Source organism: Vanacampus margaritifer, chromosome 11, assembly GCF_051991255.1.
Source record: "Vanacampus margaritifer isolate UIUO_Vmar chromosome 11, RoL_Vmar_1.0, whole genome shotgun sequence".
In the NCBI taxonomy this organism is placed as follows: Eukaryota; Metazoa; Chordata; class Actinopteri; order Syngnathiformes; family Syngnathidae; genus Vanacampus; species Vanacampus margaritifer.
In genome coordinates this window covers 21,688,368-21,711,792 of record NC_135442.1, presented here as the reverse complement: position 1 = coordinate 21,711,792, position 23,425 = coordinate 21,688,368, and the positions used below count along the sequence as shown (strand labels likewise).

Sequence of the window (23,425 nt, the reverse complement as noted above, 5' to 3'; positions counted from 1 at the left end):
TATACTGTATAAGCAATAAGGCAAATGAAAAGTGCATAGTTCTACTTGTTAACTCATTTTTTCCAAAAAATGAATAAATACATGCTATTTTAAATGTTTTAGGTGTCTCAAAGACATATTTATATGTTTTTTTAATGTTTTTTTTATGGTAGAGCATACAGAAGATTTTGATACAGCTTAACATAAAGAAAATGCTTGAAGCAATGGTAGTTATTACAAAAACGGCCAGCAAATGGCAGCAGAGTGTAAGAAATCTACCAGGGTCATGTTGCAACAAGCTCTTTTTGCCAGTGTTTTCAACAGATTTGTTAATAATGATGAAACTTAGGTAGATTCTAATGCTAATTGCTGCAAAACGGAAATGGATAAAAATATACTCTTTTCTGATTAAAGAAGAGACTTTAATCTTTGTTTTGGTAGGTTCCATGTTTTTATAGCAACAGAACACAATATTCTGTGGGCCTTGCAAAATCTGTCAAAATACAGGAAAACAGCCGGGAGCGTAGGGGGTTGCTTCAGTGAAGATGACTGTGAGTGAATGAGTTAATATAAAACAACCTATGAATGTAACAACAGTAAGTCAGTCAACAAGCAAAACCTTTTGTTATAAAAGCTAAGTGTACTGAATTAATTCAGGCTCAATTTCAAAATAATGAAAGTTGAAAAATTATTCTGCAATGTAAAAAGGGTGATCATCACAACTTGATGACTGATGCAAACATGCAATGAAAAGGAAGAGCTCAATCAAGTGTTCATAGACAGGAGACACACTGTGCCCAAACAACAACAATGGAATGCCTATTCCCTCACACAAAATAATGAAGTGAGAAAGAAAGACAGTAATTGTATTACACTTGACATCACATTCATAACAGTGTCAAAACAAACCCGCTCACTAAAATCTGAACAGGAAACAAATGCTGTAATAAAGTAAATCATGCCAGTAATATAGATGGTGATGTTACTACTAATTACTTATCCTTCTAGACCTCATCTAAAAGTCATTAGAATATGCTTCTTCAGCATTTTCAGAATTGGATGCATGCAATACATCTCGACTGGTAAATCTCCACTGGTCTTAATATTTTATGTATAATTATACTGAGTGACACAAATACGGCAACAGTGCAGCAGCTTTGAGGAGGCTGGGACTGGTGCACTGACTGCAACCCCCAACAATCACAGCTATTGTGCCCTGGAGCAATGCGCCTAACAATTTCAAAGTGAAAGGAAAAACAGCATTTTGGTATTTAAAATGACTAAAAAGGTTGTATAACGGGCTTTAAACTAAATCTCTCCTACGCTCGTTCCAGCAGCCAATAGTAGGAGATAAACAGGCATACACCCACATAAATATATACAGCACATACATGGAAATCATTTTAATCCTTTTGAAAGCTGCCGTGTGCAGATCAAATAACTTCTTAGAAGAATTGAAAACGGCTGCTGTGGGGGAAAAGTATACAGTTTGCAGTCTCTTGCTGACCAGCTACTCTTTGGTTATAAATAGAGAACATATTTTGCATTATGCATTGAGCTGCTATAAATGGGTCTAGATTCTGAAACGTAACTGTGATGACCATCACACTCAGTCACAGAAGAAAATTAATTAAGTGTGTTATACCAGTCCAATGTGGAATTTCTGTGCTCGCAATTTCTGTGCTCGCAATTTCAAAGGTAAATGTCAAGGATGTATTTGTCTTAAGCATCAAAGCTTTTACAGTATTTTTCAGTACCATCCATACAGTATATGCAAGAACAGCATTTAAATGCTTGTGTTGTGAAGAATAAGCAGTTTGGAAAATGGATGTTAAAAAAAAAAAAATCACAGAAAATGCCTGAGTTACTAAGATCCCAAATAGTGGGTGCTAAATTGTGTTTTCACGCTAACATATTGAGCAGTTTTGGTGCTAAGATTACACTCCAAGGACCTGATTTACTACTTGTGCTTTTTCTCAGCAAGGAAATTTGAAAAATTGCTGCAAGCACAACATGAAACTTATTGGAACTGGTTATCGTGAAAGAGGCAAACACATAACTGAGTTATAGAAAAGAAACCTTGATAATGTTTTGGGATCGAGCGATTGTGCAAAAGTTATGTTTTGTGTGATTTAACTCACTGACTCCAAGTGAGAAATTTGAATGAATCTGCCCATCCATCCAAAAACTGCTGTGGAAGAAGCCAGTAACAATTGCCAAAGTGCTTAGATTTGTCCCAGATGCAATAAAACGCAGAGTTGAAAAGAGTTTTATAATACATAATATCGATATGGAATGGCTCCTTGTGTTTGGCTCAAAGTCAGGATTAAGTTCATTACGAAGTGCCAAATTTGCCATTCTTTACACAAGGGGATAAGCACCCCTGCTGCCTCTTATTTGGGTATGACTCCTAACTGCAACAGTAACTGCAGTCATCATTATGCACATCAGTGCTGGTTTGCCTTTGAGACTCGGTATTTAAAGTGGAAGTCAAGTCAAAAATATTGCATGAGCAATCAAGTCTGCGCCTGCTTTTTGCATTACAAATCTTTCGTAAATCAGGCGCAATCTCTTGCACTAATAAAATATATATTTTTAAATGTTTACTCCGTGTTAGTATCATTTGCATCAATGATTATTCCACACTTAAACAACCCAAAGATACGTTCACCTTCATCTTTACTAAGTAGAATCTTTACATAATAGGGTGGCCATTTGCAGCAGTATAATTGTGCACATTATATAACAAACTTAAGTAGCTTCACCTTTACATGCAGCCGATGCATCTTACATGTTTGCAATCTGACCACAGTAAACAGAAAATGTAATTTGCTGTATTTCTATCCTTACCTTCTCCTGCTGTCATGGTGCAGCTATGCCGAAGCTACTGCACAGCTCACAGCTGCTCTCAATCTCGCCTTCTCTCTGAGCTCTCACCCACGTTAAGCTCTACAGAAATGGCTGCTTTTGTTTTGCTCACCAACCCTCCCTCACTTTTTCCCTCTACGATCTCTCTACTCACTTTCAGCAGCCCTCCAAACCAATTATTTCTTCAGATTGCTGTGCAACACTAAGAGAACAAATCAATATGAAGATTTATACAAAACAGAAGAAACTGTGGAACATGCCACAAAGTGTCATTAGAGATTTCTTACATGTTTTTTCTGATGTACATTCATATAACAAGTGAAGTAGAAATTACATGAAACTTCATTAACTAACACAGATGCTAGTAAGCGTTGGCATTAAGCTCACTGAAAGGCTAATTGATCGATGTTTCAAATGTACAAGGTGTAATTTTTTTTGTCCAATTTTTAGTTTCAGAGTAAACTTAAGAGTGATATTATCCAGCTTGCAGCCTTTGCCAAAGTGCAGTTGTTGTGAAGTAAGAAAAAGAAATATGTAAGTATTTCTGAGAAGTAATTTTTGAGAAGTTGTAGAAATACATCTGACTGGGGATTACTACTACTACTACTACTACTACTAAAAATAATAATAATTATTATTATTATTATTACTGCTGTTAGCCAAGTATATATGGTATATTAAAAAGTTTATTAATCCTCATTAAATCCAGCAAGTATACTATAGTCAAATACTATGTTTAACAAAATTTATGAATGACATATTTTTTATATATATGTTGATGATGAAATGGGGATAAAGGGGTAGGAACAAAAAAGTTTATACTTCTTCCTACTCCTTTTGGAACATGTAGGCTATGTGAAAATTAATAAAAAATTAAGGACTCGGTTGACGACAGTCTTACTTTATATCTTTTGTTGCTTCATTTGATATTAAATTTTGTTTGCTTGAATGCCTTTTTTTCTTTTCTTTTTTTCACATTTTATCATCAACAATTTGTATTTTATGCATGTCCAAAATAAACTTCTAAATCAAATCAAATCTAATATAATTAATCTCATCTAATCTAATGAATTGTCTGATTTACAATGGACAATAATGATCAAAATTGTGTTTATCAGTCAACATTCCATCCAATAGAATTTATATCTCTTTCATGAAAAGGACTTTATGAGATACATGTGCAAGCTCGCCAGGTTAGATATTATAGATCCCTGTCAAGCGCCAGGAGTGTGGGGAGAACTACAATGGTGAGTCCTTGTGATCACCCTATATGGATAGCTGTGCACTGCAAAACATGCTCATTGTAGCCATTAATCCTGACTTACTCATGATTAAAAAAAAAATAATTGTTTCATTTGTTTTTGTTTTGTAGGTTAAAGTCTGTCTTAATTTGTATTTATTAATATTTGTATTTTTTTCCCCATTTCTTTTATTTATTTATTTGACTCTTTATAAGAAAATAAATGAAAGGGGGCAGAAAGAAGTAAATCTATATCTGCCCTTAGTCAACTCAAAATTAAAGTAGTTTTGCAGCATCATATAGCTCAGTTACCCAGTCAATTTTATTTATTTACAGCATTTTTTTACAGTTTAAATAGGGAATATTTGTTTGAATTTGAGGCAAATTGATTCACTTTAAATCTTTTGTTGCAAGCAATAAAACAAGTTTACTTATTCTTTGTTGTAAGTTGTATACATTTTTTTCTTTAATATTAATAAAGATACAATGGTATGCATGGAATTGCATGGAATAAATGTAATTGCACTTCCAACAATTTTCTAGACAAATAATACCATTTATGGTGGAGGCGGAGAGTTGGGAGGGTACAAAATATTTTCTTCTTCCTAAGGGGCCCATTGTACATAATTTTACACCATTATTTGTCAAGTCTGTTTCAAACTGTGTTGAAATCAGAGTGATGTGGGTGCCATCCAGTTGAGAGAGGCAATATCAATTTTTTTCATCTACCAACGAACACCTACTGAGCTCCTTAATATTGTGTCATCTATACTGCATCACTGTCTCTAAATTATATCGTATTACAAGTACAGTCATCAAACGCTATGCAATTCAGCTCTCGTCTATTTCCCATTGAGACACTAATGATGAGGGGACAAACCTTACTGGTTAAAACTTCCTGTATTTAATGAATGTAAAGAGTATACAACAATATTATTCTTGCTAATAAATTTATGACATACAGACAGGTCAGGGCTGATAGACAAAAAACAAAAACAGAATAAAAAAAAGTTTGAAGAGCGGGCTGAATAATTTCACCAAGGAGCAAAACTCACCTGAGCCTGAAGAGGACATCATGTTCCCAGATCTCTGAACTTCGTCGAATTTGCTGAAGATTACATTCAACCTGTAATGCAGGCACAGGATAAGAATAGCAACGAAAATAAAATAAAAAAATACATTAAGGCAAATAATCCAAAAGATGTACTCTCATCCCTTCCACCAATCATTTCAACTACTGTTGTCAGGCAGGAGGTATAAATATTTTATTCCCTCTGCTATAATCATTCTGTACCTCTTAAAATACAACATAGCACTTTTGAAACATCTGTTAGTTATTTGTTTTAACTCAGTTTTTTTTCTTCTTTTTATCGTGTTTTTAATGTGAAAGGTGTCTGGATGGGAATGTTTGAGAGTTCCTGTCACCATTTGTATCAGACAATTAGCATTCTATTCTATTTTAAACACATAATAAGCTAAGACACATATTTCATTATACAGGAAATTTAAAAGTAATCACACAGCAAAAAGGCGAGATGATACTAGAATACTACCACTTGAAGTGACAGCAGAATTTACATCTGACAAGAATTTGCCCTAGCGACCACCAAATAACATAGTGATTGATGTGGGGTACATGGAGTATAATTAAACGTGAATTTCAACATCATACCCTAATATATTCGATCTGCATCATGTCTCATAGGTGTCATTGACGTACAGGGGGAGTCGGCATTACATACACGTAAAATGGCAAACTCTCAGCAAGCAGTTGAAAAACTCTGTTCCCCATGACAGAACTTGTTTGCTGCGTCTAGTTAAATTCCCTGAAGGAATGGAAAGTATCCATCCACCTATCATCTTACTGTATCTTTCAACTAACACTACGTAGTGTTACAAAGCTTTTGTTTTGTTTTTTACTTATAGAATGTCTAAAACTTGATTAATTAGAATTATTATTATTCCATTAAATGCCTTTACTGTTATTAATCAGATTATATGAAAATTAACTGCCCCATATGTAATGCTCCATAATACTAGAAAGTTGTTTTTACTGTTTTGCTGGCTTTTGCCAAATTTGCCATTTTGAAGCTTGACAATATAATCAAAGAACACGAGGCAAAAATCATGAGGCATGAATAAAAATAAAAATAAGTCTAGGCATGTGCTACTATGACCAAAGGCCTAAATCTATCCTCAAACAGAGCATCTGATTTATTGCTCCGATTGAGTGATAAAAAAATAATTAATAATTTGCTTAGGTGTGCAATTAAAGGTGATGAAGTAATGAAAAACAGTATATTAGTGAACATAAAATCACAAAAACCTTCGCAATCTTCGCAAACAAGTAAAGCAAAATCCCTGAACAAAAAAAGAAGCAGGAAGTACCGTGACTGAGGTAAGCCCTTCTTGCTGAGATCCATCCTCACCCTCTCACCCACATGCCGGTAGATCTCCACCAAACAACTCATAGCCCCGTCTCGTACCTAAGTGTCAACACAAGATATTCTTTATCTGTTATATGTGTATTGATTTTTTTAAATTTTATGTCTTTACATATATTTTGGCTTCATATGTCTACAGAATCCAGGTGCTCTTTTTTACTAGTTTAAGTTTTTTGGTCTCTTCTGTGGTGTCCTTCTTTGACATCCATTCTTCTTTAATGTTTTATCTGCCGTATATTTGTCAAAAGAGATGTTAGCATGCGCCAGAGTACATTTTTAGCTTTCATACTAGGACTCTTCTACACCTATCTGAGAATCCTGCACTGTGCTCTTGCAGTCCTCTTTACAGGGCGGCCACTCATAGGCAGACAAGCAAGCTGAACCGTCACCATTTATACAGAATCTGTCTTTCTGAGTTTTTCACAGATTCTTTCCAGCTTCATAAAAATGAACATTTACTAGTAGAACTTTTGAGTTATTTTGTACGAGGCATGTTTCAAATCCGGCAATGCTTCCTGAAGAAACCAAACTCAAAACTTGTGTATTTTTTTAGGGCAGATCAACTTTAACTAACAGCAGCAATTTCGTCACATTGATTAGACCTTAGGATGGCTGACTAATGGCTTTGATTAGCTTTTGGAGAAATGCTTAGCCGAAGCGTTAAGATATTTTTTCCACCTTACACTGTGGATGTTTACATGGTGGGTTGAATAAAAACATAAGCGCTTCTGTTCCTGTTTCTATTAATGTGAAAGTGAACCTTAAACATTTCTCAACAATTAATGCAACATTAATGTCATCTTCAGTTGACAGCAAGTGGCAAAATGGCCGTCCCGAAAGAGATAAAAACGGCTGGATTCTGCTGCTTAACTCATATTCCACAAATGTAATATTAATCAGAATACCATATTTAGACCAGTTAGGCTGCAAAAAACATATTTTGCCACCAAAAAATAAATAAACTTATTTTGCGTTGAGCCAAACAGCATTCGGGAACCAATTACTTCTGTAACGCCCCACCACCCCCCCCCCCCCCCTCCCACGTGTGTTAAATCCGGTGCAAACTCGACTGTCAAACTTTGTGGGTGTGTTTGAGAGGGAGTAAACTGCAGGGGGAAATGAAGAGCAATTTATGGCGCTATCAGCTAACGTACTGCATTCTTAGTGGATTTGGCAGAATCCCTTCACTACTGTAATGATCCCATTCCATTAGATTTAATAATTTCCAGTAATAAACAACAAAAAGGTAGAAATCATTAGCTATACCTGGCTTGTAGGATCCCCCAACAGGTTACATATGTGGGGGACAATCTTACTGAGTGTCAATCCTTGAGCTCCATACCTAAAGGACAAAGGGGGAAATTAAGAGAAGTTAACACATCAACAAAGAGAGAAAATGTTATTTCTGTACTGCATTGTGTAAAATATTATTTTTCAGCATCTTAAAAAACAACTTTGTCTGCAATTATAAACTAAATTGTTCCAACAGTCAAAATTCTTGACATGCCATTTGAAAACATCAGCCAATCAAATAAGCGTAATTTTGAATGTATACAAAAGTAAAGGTATAATTTTCTACTTCACATAAGGAACTATGAAAACATCGCTGATAAAAATTTATAAAAAAAAACATTGCACTTTTCATAACTACCATATTTTTGGTCACAATTTTTCATCCTTTGACAGGTCCTGCAACTTATACTCAGGTGAAATTTGGATATATTAAGTTTACAGATCGGACTGGAACCCAAAATCCCTGTTCACTAATCGTGTTAACTTTCTTTTGGCGGTTCGCAAATATTTTTGGTACATTACTGCCGGTGGCCAGAAAGTGGCTGTAATGCACCAAAGGTATTTGCTTACTCCCTAAAATAAAGTAGAAGAAGAAATGAAAGCACAAGAAGTAGTAGTAGTCATGGCAACAAATGCGTGACATATCTCTAGTCCAGCATGCGGCTTCCTTGCGCCACAATTAGGATTTAGAGCACCAAAAGGTGCAATAATCAACAAAGATTCTACCTTTGGCCACAATGTGACGCAGGATTGTAGTTAAGGTAAACTATTTCAAACTAAAAAGAAAAGCTTTTCTGTAGCTGGAAGCAGAGGAGGCAAATCCAGGTCCAAAAAGTAAAAACCCTGCCACAGTTTGGCTTTAGCCCCAGGTACTAGCTAGCAGCGCCAAGCAGGTCAACGACCACCATGGGAGCCAGCTAGCTAGGCTAAAGCCAAACTGAGGCAGGGTTTTTACTTTCTGGACCTGGATTTGCCACCTCTGTTTGGAAGTGGGACTTCCGTCCAACGGGAACTCGTTCACTGCCGTCAACATGGAGTGTGTTCGGAAATTCACTCTGACTCCCTAACACCGCCCTTAGAATGTGTGTGTGTGTTAAGGGAGGCGCACTCAGCTCTAATTTTTGAACGCAGCAGGTAATAACCAAACGGCATATTTGAACAACACTCTGTGGGTTTTTGAACAGTAGGAGTAAAGTAGTTTGAGTTCCGAACGCACCCACAATTATGGAACAGCGATTTTGTTTTCTTATATATATATATATATATATATATATATATATATATATATACACACTATATATCTAGATATATATATATACACACACACACATATACTACATACTATACTATATATATATATATATATATATATATACTATATGTAGTATATATATATATATATATATATATATATATATATATATATATATACTATACTATATGTAGTATATATATATATATATATATATATATATATATATATATATACTATACTATATGTAGTATATATATATATATATATATATATATATATATATATATATATATATATATATATATACTATACTATATGTAGTATATATATATATATATATATATATATATATATATATATATATATACACACACACACTACATATACTATACTATATATATAAAATGTTATAGTCAAAAAAATCCGATACTAAAAATTAAAATTGGAAGAAAGGAGGAGTCTCACATGGTCAATGTGGCAATAAGGCAAAGGCAAACTCCTTCCCTGGTCCTGTTGTTCTTATGTTTGAAGCCTCCAAGCATTCGGTCCCACACATACTATTACAACACAACACAATCAAATAGCATGTGTCATCAACACAAACCAAGATTTGCATAAATGATAACTTCATGAATCAAACTTGATTGAGTATATTAAGAAGTAATATACTACTAACAGTGTGGTAAAATGCACAAAATATTAATACCTGTGGAGATGCAGCTAGTTCCATGATCTTAAGCAGCAGTGCTTGGTCTTGTTCTCTTACTTGGTCTTTGGCATCTCCCAATCGATCGATAAGACTAGGTAGAGCTGAATAAATAAAAACAAGACAATAGTCAGAAGAAGTGGGTACATTAATTGAAGTTTGGTGGCATAAATGTGAGTTACAGAGAGTAGGAATAAATCAGAGGCATTGCTTCCACCGAAGTTTACACATTGGGCAGTATTACTTCAGGGATTCCACATAAAAAGACAGATTCAATTGTCAATTTTAAGACTAGAAAAAAATATATATTTTAAATGATAAAGAAATAATTATTATTGTTGTTGCAGGTGTCAGACAATAGCTGCATTCAAATGCAAAGAATATTTAACAGTCATCACAACATGTTCTTCCAAAGGTTACCTTATGTGATATGGAATTTAGGAAAAATGGGTAAATAAGGGGTATAAAAAAAATATTTTAACCTTGTTAGGGATGGATGGATAAGTCTTAAATTCAATAGATTAACATTTGAAACGGAATATTATGAAAAGGAAATTGTATATGCTGTAGTATTATATTAAGCAAAAAAAGAATGTCTGAATGAATTATTCAGTCCCAAACAAAAAATCTGATTGTAGAAACAAAATTATGTAAACGTTAATATTCAATAATTAATTGTGTTAGATACTTGTGCAACATACTGATATATGAGTTTAAACTTACCTGTTCCCACATGAGCCCTAAATCTCTCTTGTAACCTCGTCACTAAAGTGGAGAGGAGATCTAAGCCTAGCAGAGCCACCTAGTGGAGAGACAATAAAAAGGATATTAGTATTAGAGCTGTTAAACAATAACATTTTCAAATCAGATTAATCACATCTTAGAATTTTGATTAATCACGATGAACCACTTAATAAAAAAGGCTTTTTTATCAATATTTTTCCCCAAATTTAAAGAGCACCGGTTATGTGGTAATTCTTTCGACATTTAATGTTATGAGCACGTCGTCAACATTTTTTGATCAACTGCACACGCTCATCCTCCTCTTTTTCTAATCCATGAATTACTTGCATAATTTAAAATGGGGAAAAAAATGACCCCAATATTTTGACATGAACAAATATTCTAAATGTCATACGCAAACATTTATTAAATGCTTTACTTTAATGCATGTAATTATGTTTATTGCTCAAACAACCTGTGCTATCTTAAACGTAGCCCTCCGCTGTCACACTAAAGGATAATATATGGTCCAAATTAATAGTGCGATTAATCTGTGTTAATTCGTGATTAATGCAATATTTTTTTGTAATTAATTAATCAGTTAATGCTTTAATTTTGACAGCACTAATTAGTATTAACTTTTCTCACATGCTGCCAGTCCCTCTCCATCCAGAAAGTAGAGGGAGAAAAAAATGGTTGACGGCCCCCAAAAAAATACAACAAAAAATTGTCTTTTTCTGGAGGCAGCCCCTCCAATCTCGACATAATTGAATACAATGGCGAGGGACCCCAAACCAATCAACCAAGTTGTACATGTTTGCATGTCCCATCCACTTACACTTTCCTTAGTTTCAGATATATGTTTTTTTGCAGGTATTGAAAGCAAAAGTACAGTAAACATCTCTGCACATCAGGAGAACGCAAAATCCAATGCAAAAAAGCATTTTTGTCGTTTCCAAAAATAAGTCTTACTATATTGTTGGATAATGAGCTCTCATTGAGACTTGTCCAACCCTTCCATAGGTCTAATAATTGCCATTTAGTTTGATGTAGATCTTAAACAGTTTGAGGTCCAAGTGGACTAGATTTTCTCGTGGTAACGGGGTAAGCGGCCTTTCCTGGTGATGTCGATGTTCTTTCTCGTCAATTGCTCATTCAGGTACACACATGTCCCCTTCAGTTAGTGACATTGTTTAAAGGATTACTCAACAGGGGGATATCATTTCCCTCTGCTCCATCTCATCTGCTCACAATTTTAATGCACCACACACACACGCACGCACGCACGCACGCGCACACACACACACACACACACACACACACACACACACACACACACACACACTTGTATATACACTGGGCGGGGTCACATCCACGGTGTAGGGGTAGAGTTCGTCAGTCGGCGAGCTGGCGAACTCGGTAACAGGGTTAGCTTTCATTAGGTGCGCTGGCGTGACGACCGGGCCCTTTCCCCGCTGGGCCTGGGGTTTGGGGGTGCCGTCAGTCTCCCAGTGCTCCCATCTCCCCTTCAGCCCCCAGTGTTTCGCCCCACCACGCGGCTGGAGGTGGGGTGGGCGCGGGTGGGATTTTTAATAGGTTTTAGGTGAAATAATGAGTACACTCACACGCACGCACACATGAACACACACACCCGTACATGCACATACTCACGCACATACAAAAAAAAAAGAAAAAGAAGGGGGGGATAGAGAGAGAGCTATGATTATTATGTCGAATCGGTAAGATTACTGAATGAGCAATACTGAGCTTTCTCCACCCCCCCCCCCCTGCCCCCCCCCCAAAAAAAAGGATTACTCAACAAGAAGTCAGACTCTTGCTCCACCCCTCACCCCTCAGATTTGAAATCGGCGCTCAAAGGGGGTGTTGCCTGGAGGACCGTCGGGTTGCGAATGGGGAGAGGGTTGAGCGTGGTCTGGCTGTGATTGGCGGCAGCAACTCACAAAAAAGCCATTTAAGGAGGCGTGTACGAGAATGAGCCGGTGGGTGGCGGGGGTGACTATGTCATGCGGAACAAGTGACGTAGTACGTATCGTCTCGTGCAATGAGAGGACAAACAGCCAAATTGTGTTTATCTCTGTGTTAAACCCTAAGATGGCACCAAACACACGTTTTTTTGCCACAAATTCAAGCTTTAAACAAACGTACTAAAATGTAAAAATAATGACCAGGACATGTAGACAGCATTTGTAGACGCCAGTTTATACAGTTTATCAGCAAGAAAAAGTTGAATAAGTGCTGAGTTAAGCTTTAATAGGGCGAATTTGGACATTCTACGGCATTTGTAAAACATAGAATAACTGCAGGTTTGTTGCTTCTTACCTGCGTGTGGGTAAGATTTGGAATTAATGTCCAGACCTGAGATTAAAACATCATTTATTTGGAAGTATAGCTCTCGAACGGTGTCAAAGCTTTCCAGCAACTATCTATTTTTCCTTCTCTGCATGTTACGTCTTGAGCGATTTCACCTCGTCCACCAGGCCAAACAAGAAGATATTTACTTCATGCATTTTCTGAAATTCTTTCTCTCATTGGATGGACAAGTAGCATGCTTCCCATCGTGTTTGTGTTTGTCTCTTTGTTCTGTGACTACGGAGAATTACAGTATAAAAATCCCCTTCTCCACCACATTGAAGCTACTGGGTTTGCCACAACGGTTGGGTTTGGCATGCACTACCTTTGGCCTTACATCAATTTGGAGTAGAGTACTGCAGGCTAAGTTCTCCAATGTTGTAAGAGAGACTATGCATTAAATGCAGTGTTTCCCACACCATGTTAATACTTGGGCGGGCCACCCAAGTAAACTGGCCTCCACCCAAGTAGATTTCAAGAAAATTTTATAAAAATATATTTAAAAACAAAACAAAACAAAAATATACCGCATTTAACCCCCGGGTGATGTAAGGTTTTCATTTCAAATTTAACAAATGTAATGATGATGCCATCTATTTGCACTACTTTGTTCTCTGTTTATATTTAACTATAGGCTACATAAGTATTTTTTGTGATACATATTATTTATATATGATGTGTGATGTGTATTGCTGCTGGTAACGCTGTGAATTTCTCCACTGTGGGATAAATAAAGGTGTATCTTATCTTATCTTATCTTATATGTATGAGCAAAATTTTTGAATTGACATGCAGTGTTAACATAGCCACAGATACACAAAAACACCACTTTTTCCAGCTCACTTCATCCAACAACTAAGCACCATGCTCAACTTGCTGCAGAAACACTGAAATAAGAGCATTCTCCTCAAAACATTTCATCCACTGATACTACTAATGCACGTCACTCTCTCTTTCAATTCCAGATTTACAATGCCTGTTGACATGGCATACACAAGCTTTATTCAAATTCACATTAAGCATTTCAGTGGGGTGGTGTTCCCTGTCAGAATTTCCAAAGCAGGTTGTGTTGACTAAAACCTCCCTCATGTCCCATCATCTTCTCCCATTATCTTGGTGTTGACTGTGGGCTCCAAGGCCAGCCATGGACTGAACAGAAGTCTCATTACATTATGCTTCTTATGCATCTTCTACTGTACACAACATTTTCAAAACCACTAGTCATCAGGAAGAGTTGACATTATTCTTAACGTCCTGCAGTGTCCACAGATGTATTTTTGGGCAAAAGTTATACAATAATAATAATAATAATAATAATAAAAAAATATATAATATATAATAATAAACATTTCAGCTCCCAAATTGAGTCACGTAGCAAAATAAATTCATAATCAGAGCTGCTGCCACAGAATGCTGAGCATGTGAGATTTATTTTACAATTTAATGGCAGCAGGTAAAATGTGGCATTTCACTATTGACCAAGTCAAATACTGTTATCAAATCAAATCAAACTTTATTTATAAAGCACCTTTCATACATTAAAATGCAACTCAAGGTGTTGAACAATTAAAACATATAGAAACAAAAACCCACCCCCAACATGTTGATGCATTTTAGACTGAAAGAAGGCTGACATCCTTTATAAACGGTTCTGATACAAATGTGGCATTCGATGTTTCAGAATGTTGAAATAGGTTATTTGAATTAGAGGTATTTAGACCCAACTGACCCATCCTGATGACAAACATAACACACTGGAGGGGAATGTTTCACAGACAACATAATGGTTTGACAATAAGAACTCATCCAACCTCAGGGCTATCATTAGCCATCTGAAAACAGTACGTAAATGCGTACAACATTGTAAACAGCTGTTTCTTAGGAGACAACGCAGAGAGAGAAAACAAGAGGAACAGAGAAGGGAGCTGAAGCTGTGAAAAGGAATTAAAACAAGGCAGCAGAAATAGGCTTCTTTCAAGAGATGAGTGTTTAGACAAAAAAAGTGGATGAGAGGAAAGGAATGTGTGTTAGTAGCAACATTAGCTGAAAAGGCAACAAGCTAAAATTACAGGATTTAACTACACATGACCAACAGCTGAAAATGTGCAACTTAATCAAACACTTAACGCTGCAATTACTGTACCTGTGATTGTCTTATCCTGTAACAGTAGAATATACTCATTCCCAAGACAATCTGACTGTAAAAACAGTTATTAAAGGTCATTATGTCAGTGGTCCTACAGAACTTCAGCACAGGGCGTATGTTTTGTAGCACTCCTAGGGGAAAAGAGCAGATGCCTTCACAATAATTGATGAGCAAAAATGTATGAAGAGGCGTGGCCACTATGAGTGTAACAGCTTATGTATTGGTCCCAAATCGTCTCGGTTCGGACGTCACGGCATACAGTCGTCATGAATACATGAGTTCATTGCAGTATCTATCTGCACTCCAAACCAGATGGAGGGAATGCGACTAAATCAGTTTGCCAACCGGCAATAAACAAGAAACACAAAATATAGAAATGGCGTCATTGCGACTTCAGGTGACAGCAGGAAATTGAAGACCCACCAGCTTCATTGTGTGGGAAATTGAAATCTGTGTGAGAGTACAACAGTGTTGGCGTGCGAGTGGTGGATCGGAAGATTACCAGTGTGCCAGCGTTGTTCAACACGACAGTTATGTGGGTACGTCCATTGCGTCTAACATTAATTAATTCCTACATTTTGATGCATAAAGGTCCAACAACTTATCCCCACTGTTTAACTTTTTAAGAAGCGTCTAGATTTGAAAGCTGACAGGTCCAAATATATTACCGAAGTTACTGGCGTAGACATTTGAACACATATGCGGCCATATGCAGTAGTGGAGAACCCAGGCTATTGGGAAAAACATGCAATATGCGATATAGTTGTTTAAATCATTCACTCCGAGCCATTTTCACTGAAGCAACCCCCTTCGCTTCCGGCTGTTTTACTGGATTTTGGCTGATTTTGCCAGGCCCACAGAATATTGTGTTTTCTTGCTATAAAAACATGGAACCATCAAAATAAAGATTAGAGTATATTTTTTTCATCAGGAAAAAAAAGTACATTTGTATCTGTTTCCGTTTTGCAGCAATTAGCATTAGAATATGCTATATATAATAAACACTAGGGATAAGAGCTAACACTATGTTGAAGTTGAACAAACTGTTACTTGACCTTAATACGTAATTGTGTGATTAAAACATATGGTAACAGAGGTAAAGGGTTTATTGTTTAAAATGGGATCCTCATTAGTTTTCACCTCGGTGAAAACTATTCTTCCTGGGGTCCCTCATAGAAACTACAAATAAAACATAATTCTTTAATAAAAAATCAGAATCAACATGATCAATATCCTTTACCTAAACATTCCAAAGTGCATACATAAAATAAACAGAAACAGAAAGGAGCCTGCAGCTAAGATCCTAGAATCACACTGTACTACCAATTTTCACATTCCATCACATAATTCATTATATGGTATACCCAGTGTTTCCCACACCATGTTAATACTTGGGCGGGCCACCCAAGTAAACTAGCCACCACCCAAGAAGTTTTCAAGAAAATGTAATAAAAATATATAAAAAACAAAACAAAATGTGTCGCGACCAAATATACCGCATGTAACATTAGTTCGCTGTCACTCACTTGTGGATCATGAGGTTAGAGGAGGCGCAAGTAACAGGACTGAGAACACCACGAGTCCACCCAACCAAGTAGATTTCAAATCTGGGAAACACTGACACCTATATAATAACACTAATGATCTCCCAGTATGAGCACACTTGGATCGCCAGTGAAAATTATATTATTAGTCATAAAACTGCACTGAAATAATCAGCTTAGTGTAGCTGCTGCATGCAGTTGTATCACCTCTTTATTAACCAGACTAGTTTGTGCTAGCAGAAAAAGGCTTTGCCCTGAGCCTCTTTTAAGGATATATTTGTTCTAAAACGGGTTCGGTTCAGCCAACAACAGCCCTGTGTCCTAAAGGCAGCCATGTGGCCTATCAGACAGAAACCACGGGATGGTCTGTGACGTTAGTGATAAGTCCTGTGTGCCACAGGCAAGGGCTATAAACAGCATGGGTATCAGAAATAACATTGACAAACTACAGTACCAGCTTTTATTGGGGGAACACCCATACCTACCCAACCAACCTTCCACTAGCACTCACAACACCCACTTAAGTATGCATAAATCATACTTGCATTATACTCAGATAGGACACTGCACTACAATCAGACATCATCTGCAGTACAATAAGGCAATCAATTATATTACAAAAAAATGGAGATGGGTTGCAGACAAATTTTGTGCATGCAACATAAAAAAATTCTTTAGAAGACAAATTAATACGAAACTATTTAAAGATACTATCAGCATGTAAATTACCGTGTCAACAGCTCACAAGAAAACATGTATAAGTGTCTTCATTGCGAAGTAACAAGTGACATCAAATAGGAACAAGAACTTAGATGTTAAAGAACTTGACCGTATCATGACAACTTGCTGGAGTCATGTGTACAGTGGCCTGGAGAAACACTCCACCTGTTGACTGACTCCTCACTAATCAATCTTAACGTCCAACTGGGACAATCATAATATGTTAAACACATTACAGTACATTTTACTTGAATTACCCAAATATATGATCTACTGATTTGAAATATTTTTGTACTTAAGAAAAAAAAACAAATTGTGGATCTGTTCTTGATTGCAATTAAAACAAAATTAGAGGTGCAATGATTTTTTACTTTTTATTTTCAGTTTTTTTCTTTTCTTCTTTTGCTGTTGTGGCATGCACCAAGTGAGAGAAGCCAAAAAAAACATAAACCTTATACTCTGAGACGCTAAAACGGTATCACTAACTCTCTGAAATGCTAACACAGTTGATCAGCAACCATATGATAATCCATATCATCCGTAGTTTGCAGGGCCCGACCGTTTAATCAGCTGCCCGAAGTCAGCTGGGATGGCTCCAGCACCCCCGCGACCCTTATGAGGAATTAGCAGTTTGGAAAATGGATAAATGGAAGTTGTAAAATTTAGAAGGGTCGGAACTGTGTGGCAGGTTTATCATGGCTCAGTAGATGCGTACTGTAACTCGCTCCCAAAAGCTTTCTAGCGGTACATTTCCAATGCAATACGTGACTGGTGCAAGGTAAACGGCACATCCAGCTTCCAATAGCTTTCAGGACAGAGCAAAAAAGCTTGGATAATGGTGAGTGCATTGCTTGTTTAGCACTAAACAGTCACCCAAGATAGCAATTAGCATTACCGATTGATTTTTTATTTTATTTTTTTAGATAATGTCAATTTTTGGGTTAAAGGTATAGTGGACAATTTTCTCGAAAAGTAGAAGCCAAATGTCATTTGTCACTTTTTTAAAAATGTGCAAGACCATCCTACCTGCTCTACTGCTTGCCTGGAGGAAACGCCTAACAAATGTTGGGAGCGAGCGAGCTCATCTTCCCCGAGCATGCACGGTTCTGTTTACAGTCTCTGCAGCCAGCCTCGCTTCATAGATGGACGGGTGTCCTCTTGCGACTCTCAGCCATTTTCAAAGTATGCGGTAAGATCGATGGAGCTACAATGAATGGCTACATGCTACAAACACTCAAAGTACGCGTGCGCAAATAGGAACGGGCACGCATAACGCCGTTACGTAAACATTTCTCCAGATTGATTGACAGAATGGAGGACCAACAGTTAAGATGATCCACCTAGAAAAATGCAGCCAAAAAAACATTGTCCACTACACCTTTAAGATCAGCGAAATACTTATTATTACTCAAATATATGTTGTGACAGCAAGATTTTCTGACTTGAATTATGACTTGCTTGGACCAAATAATGACTTGACTCAACTTGCTTGATTTTTTTCCCCCCACAGTAACTTGAGACTTGCTTGAGATTTGAAGGTTTTGACTTGCAGTACTTACTTACTTACTTACTTACTTACTTACTTGACAGACTTACTTGCGACTTGCACATACAGTATGACTTTAACTTAATTGTGAGTTGCACATACAGTATGTGAGTTATTCCCACCTCTGGTATCATCTGGTATAAAAACAGACGAAAAGTGAGATAGAAAAGCGGACAAACAATCTTGGCTTCATTCTGGGAACTGGGTGCCTTTTTAACAAGCTTTCCAGACTTAAGCAGATTCTCTGACGACTAAACCCAAGCAGCTCAGAGCTACACTGTCACAGGCTTCACTCCTTCGGCTGCTTTACATATTAATGTACGGCTGTTTCTTTCCCATCATGGTGTGGCCCTGTTGCCAAGCCGGTTCTAGAATTGTTGGACAAACAAACTGCTGGTAGAGCGAAGATGTATCCTTCACAGCCACTGCAACAGCGGCACCCCCACACGATTCGTAGGACTGTTGACTGTCAGACTAAAATCAAATATCTATTCACCCATACATTTTCTATACTGCTTATCTAGTTCAGCGTTAGGTGGCGCTTCAGGCTAGCCCATCTGATTGTGGGCAAAAGGTAGATATCACCCTGGACTGGTCGTCAGTCAAACACAGGAAATATTGCGTGGAAATCACATTCATGTGTCATTATAATTTGTGGATATGTCACCCTACAGTGTGATAGGACTGCAAGACCTATGGTATATTTTATGTCAAATACAAAAAAAATATTGACTGTAAAACTGCAGTTTGGCCCCCATATTACCACTTAGCAGGGACAAAAATATTTTGAATAATACAACTGGCTTATGACTAAGGTAGAGACAGTAGTACAGGGTGTTCTTTACAATTTAAAAAAATATTACAAAGGCAGTTGATGAAATAGTTTATCCAGATTTGTTTTATTTTAACCAGTGTTTATTACATCATATCACATGTGTTTCAAATACTATTGATGGATGGGAAAACTGATGTCGAGGCTATCCTACAGCGAACATGGCATGAAATTGAGTACCGTCTTGATGCGCTTGGCGCAAATAATGGTGCCCATATAGAGGTCTATTAAAATAAAAATAAAAAAAATAATAACACTCATTCAAATAAAATAAATCTAGTTAAAATATCTCAACAACTAAATTGTTTTAATTATAAAGAGACTATCGACAAGACCATTGCACGTTTTGACTGGATATTACGTCACACATACGTTTGTAGTCACAAAGCAACGTCGGATGGTAATGTAAGGTATGCTTGGGGGGGCGACAAAACAGGAATCTTTTTGGAATTAATTAAAGAAGCGAATATTCATGCATTTTAGATGGAAAACAGCAAAGAAACGCTACAGTTGATCAAGAATTACAAAAGCAAACTCATATGACTTCATTGCACGGCGCAGTCGCTTCCTGTTTTTCTTCTTTTAAATCACTATGGTGTATACCGCCACCTACAGCGGAGGAGTCCCCTCTCAATATTAAAATATTAAAAGAACAGATGGAAACAGGCATAAATCGCATGTCCGTTTTGCGCATTTTCAGTGAATTTGCTTAAAAAATTTGAAACAATTGAATGGAAACCTGACTGATGACGAGAATCGACATGTGACGGAACACTTCGACATGTACCTGACATGTCAAAAATTCTGTCAGCTTCCCGTAACTTCTAATAGGATATTTTGAGCCGGGGTGGCGGCTCATACTTTTAGCTCATCTGTCAGTGCCCTGCGCTCCCAAACCGGAGGCTTGGGTTTGATCCTCATGTTTGGTGAATATTGTGAGAATATGTAGAATTGTTGTCCTCAGGGAGAACTGCACTAAAAATGGGCATCATTGTGTAAAGGATATTGCCACGTGAGGTCACGAGGTCACGAACACTGCACCATGTAATGCAAAAGCTATACTGTATAATTAAAAACTTACAGAAACGCCACCAGATTCTCTGGGACCATCCTCATTTGAGTGGACTGACGCAAAGAGGAAGAGTGTGCTTGTGATGTGGTCTGAAGAGTCCAAATTTCTAATTGTTTTGGGGAATCATTGGTGTTTGTCCACCAAGCCAAAGAGGGAAAGGACCATGCAGACCTGTGGAGTGTTATCAATACATTGTTATTAACACAAAGTTCAAAAGCCAGCATCTATGTTGGTATGGGGCTGTGTTAGGGTCCATAGTAAAGTATGGGTAATTAATTTGCACCTCTGCGAAGACACCATTAACGCTGGAAGATACATACAGATTTTGGAGCAACATATGCTGCCATTTAAGCAACATCTTTTTCTGGGACCTGCTTATTTCAGCAAAAACACATTCTGCACGTGTTACAACACTGTGACTACGTGGTTAGAGTGTGAGTACTAGACTGGCCACCCAGTCCCACTGACACAATTAGAAAAACAAAAAAACAAAACACTGAATAACTGAAGACCACTATTGTCCAATTTAACCTGTATAAATATCAAAACAATCAGCACAATAATTTTCAATTTTGTGGAGCTGATAATGACTTTTCCTCATAGGAGCTCACGTTAAACGGCAATAAAATCTAAAATAGTATGCTTATCACTTTTATATTTTTACAGGTTAAAGTGAACATGAGTAGAGCTGTGCATATGAATTCTGGTGATGATTGCTCACAGTTTTCTGACAAGGTGATGACAAAATGTGACAAACCAAACCAGCAAACAATGTGACAATGCTTGCCTCATTAATGATGAGTCAAGCTGGTGTGTGTGTGGGGGGGGGGGGGGCAGTCTCTACACACAAATAATGGGCAATTGGGCATCATTAAGATGTGCTGAATGTAGTGATAAAAATCACATTAAATTACTTCTTTTTTTGGGGGGGGGGGCATTTTGGTGCTGACAATTTTTACATACAGACCTATTACAGATGTGCCTATTATTACATAAGTACCAATGTTCCAATGAACATTATAATTTGGATATTCTCATTTCGTCTACTCATGATTGTTGCCAGTGGTTTTGATTTTATTGGCTACTATGGGTTGAGTTATTTTGAGATTTTAATTTACACAGTTATACAAGCTTTACACTGAATTATTTACATAGTAGCAAAACACAATTTCTTCACTGGTGTCCCATGAAAAGATATAAGAATATATTAACAAAAATGTGAGAGGTTTACTAATGACTGTGAGATTTATTTATTTTTTAGACATACGACATCCTGTTAAATGTAAGCCCAGCATCTAAACTAAACAAAATCATCGTGTATTAACTGAAATGATCAACAGGCTGCATTCATACTATACGGGGGAATTCCACAAAGTTCCAACAATTCACACACAAACATTCAAACTTCTGTTTAAAGTCTGGTTAAATAACATTGAAAGCATTTAGATATGATTGTACTAGTAACCTCACAACCACCACATGCTTGACAATATTTTCAGCAGCTGCGTCTTTGTTATCATCAGGTGGAATTTGTTTGTAGATATGACTTAACTTCTTTTTAGAGCCAATAGAGACCATATAAGTGAAAATAATTGTCTTCCATTTTTTTTGTCCAAAAAATTCTCATCAATCTGCGCATATATTGCTCCAAACCGTGTCTAAATTCAAAAAGCCCTTGAAATCACAAAAACACGTGTCAAGTTCATCTGCAAAACACAACTTTGATACAAGCTTGGAATGTTGAAGTCATATATTTTTAACTTCGCTAAATAAAATCAAAACTAGGGCCAGACCAATATGGATTTTTTTTCAATTATCCGCAATTAACCACATTTTTCTACTTTTGATTCTACTTTTTTTCTTCAAAGCTTGGAACAGCTTTTTACTTGATGTTGGAATGAATGAAAATAATTAACACACTTACGTTTTATTTATGTTTCAGTACGTTTTTACTTAATTTTTTATTTTTTTTAAACAGTGACTTCAGGTTGTGTGTAAAATACGGACATCTAGTACAATAACGTCTTTAATGTAAAAAACAAAATAAAATAAAAAATAAAATAAAAAATAATTTAAAAAACGTTAATGTTGCTAATGTTTCCTTTGGCAACATTAACTGTTTTGTTTTTGTTAGCTTTTTCGGTTTTACCTACTTAACATTTCCACTAAAACAACCCCCTTCGCTGTTTAACTAGACTTTGACTGATTTTGCAAGGCCCACACAATATTGTGTTCTATTGCCATTAAAACATGGAAACCACCAAAAGAAAGATTAGAGTCTCTTCTTTCATCAGGAAAAAAAAGTACATTTCTATCTGTTTTCATTTTGTAGCAATTAGCATTAGAATATAGCTAAGTTTCATCATTATTCACAAATCTGTCTAGAACTGTGGGGAAAAGAGCGTTTTTATAATAACTACCATTGCTTTAAGTGTTCTCTTCAGTTCAAAGGCTGCAACACAATATTGTGTTCTATTGCCATTAAAACATGGAAACCATCAAAAGAAAGATTAGAGTCTCTTCTTTCATCAGGAAAAAAAAGTACATTTCTATCTGTTTTCATTTTGTAGCAATTAGCATTAGAATATAGCTAAGTTTCATCATTATTCACAAATCTGTCTAGAACTGTGGGGAAAAGAGCGTTTTTATAATAACTACCATTGCTTTAAGTGTTCTCTTCAGTTCAA

At 36.6% G+C, this 23,425-nt stretch overlaps 1 protein-coding gene across 34 annotated transcripts in view; it reads right to left on the bottom strand.

The window, feature by feature from the left end:
- Positions 1–23,425, bottom strand: part of clasp1a (cytoplasmic linker associated protein 1a) — an 80,689-nt gene that overhangs the window by 53,269 nt on the left and 3,995 nt on the right. For 33 of the 34 annotated variants that reach the window (XM_077579994.1, XM_077579999.1, XM_077580008.1 and 30 more), the window contains exons 3-8: positions 10,509–10,587; positions 9,786–9,889; positions 9,545–9,636; positions 7,798–7,873; positions 6,476–6,573; positions 5,143–5,213 (exon numbers count right to left, since the gene is read on the bottom strand). In XM_077579994.1, the coding sequence (XP_077436120.1) occupies positions 5,143–5,213; positions 6,476–6,573; positions 7,798–7,873; positions 9,545–9,636; positions 9,786–9,889; positions 10,509–10,587 (520 nt within the window). Of the gene's footprint in view, positions 1–2,829; positions 2,929–5,142; positions 5,214–6,475; positions 6,574–7,797; positions 7,874–9,544; positions 9,637–9,785; positions 9,890–10,508; positions 10,588–23,425 lie in introns of those variants that run through there. The other variant, XM_077580021.1, reaches the window with a different exon arrangement.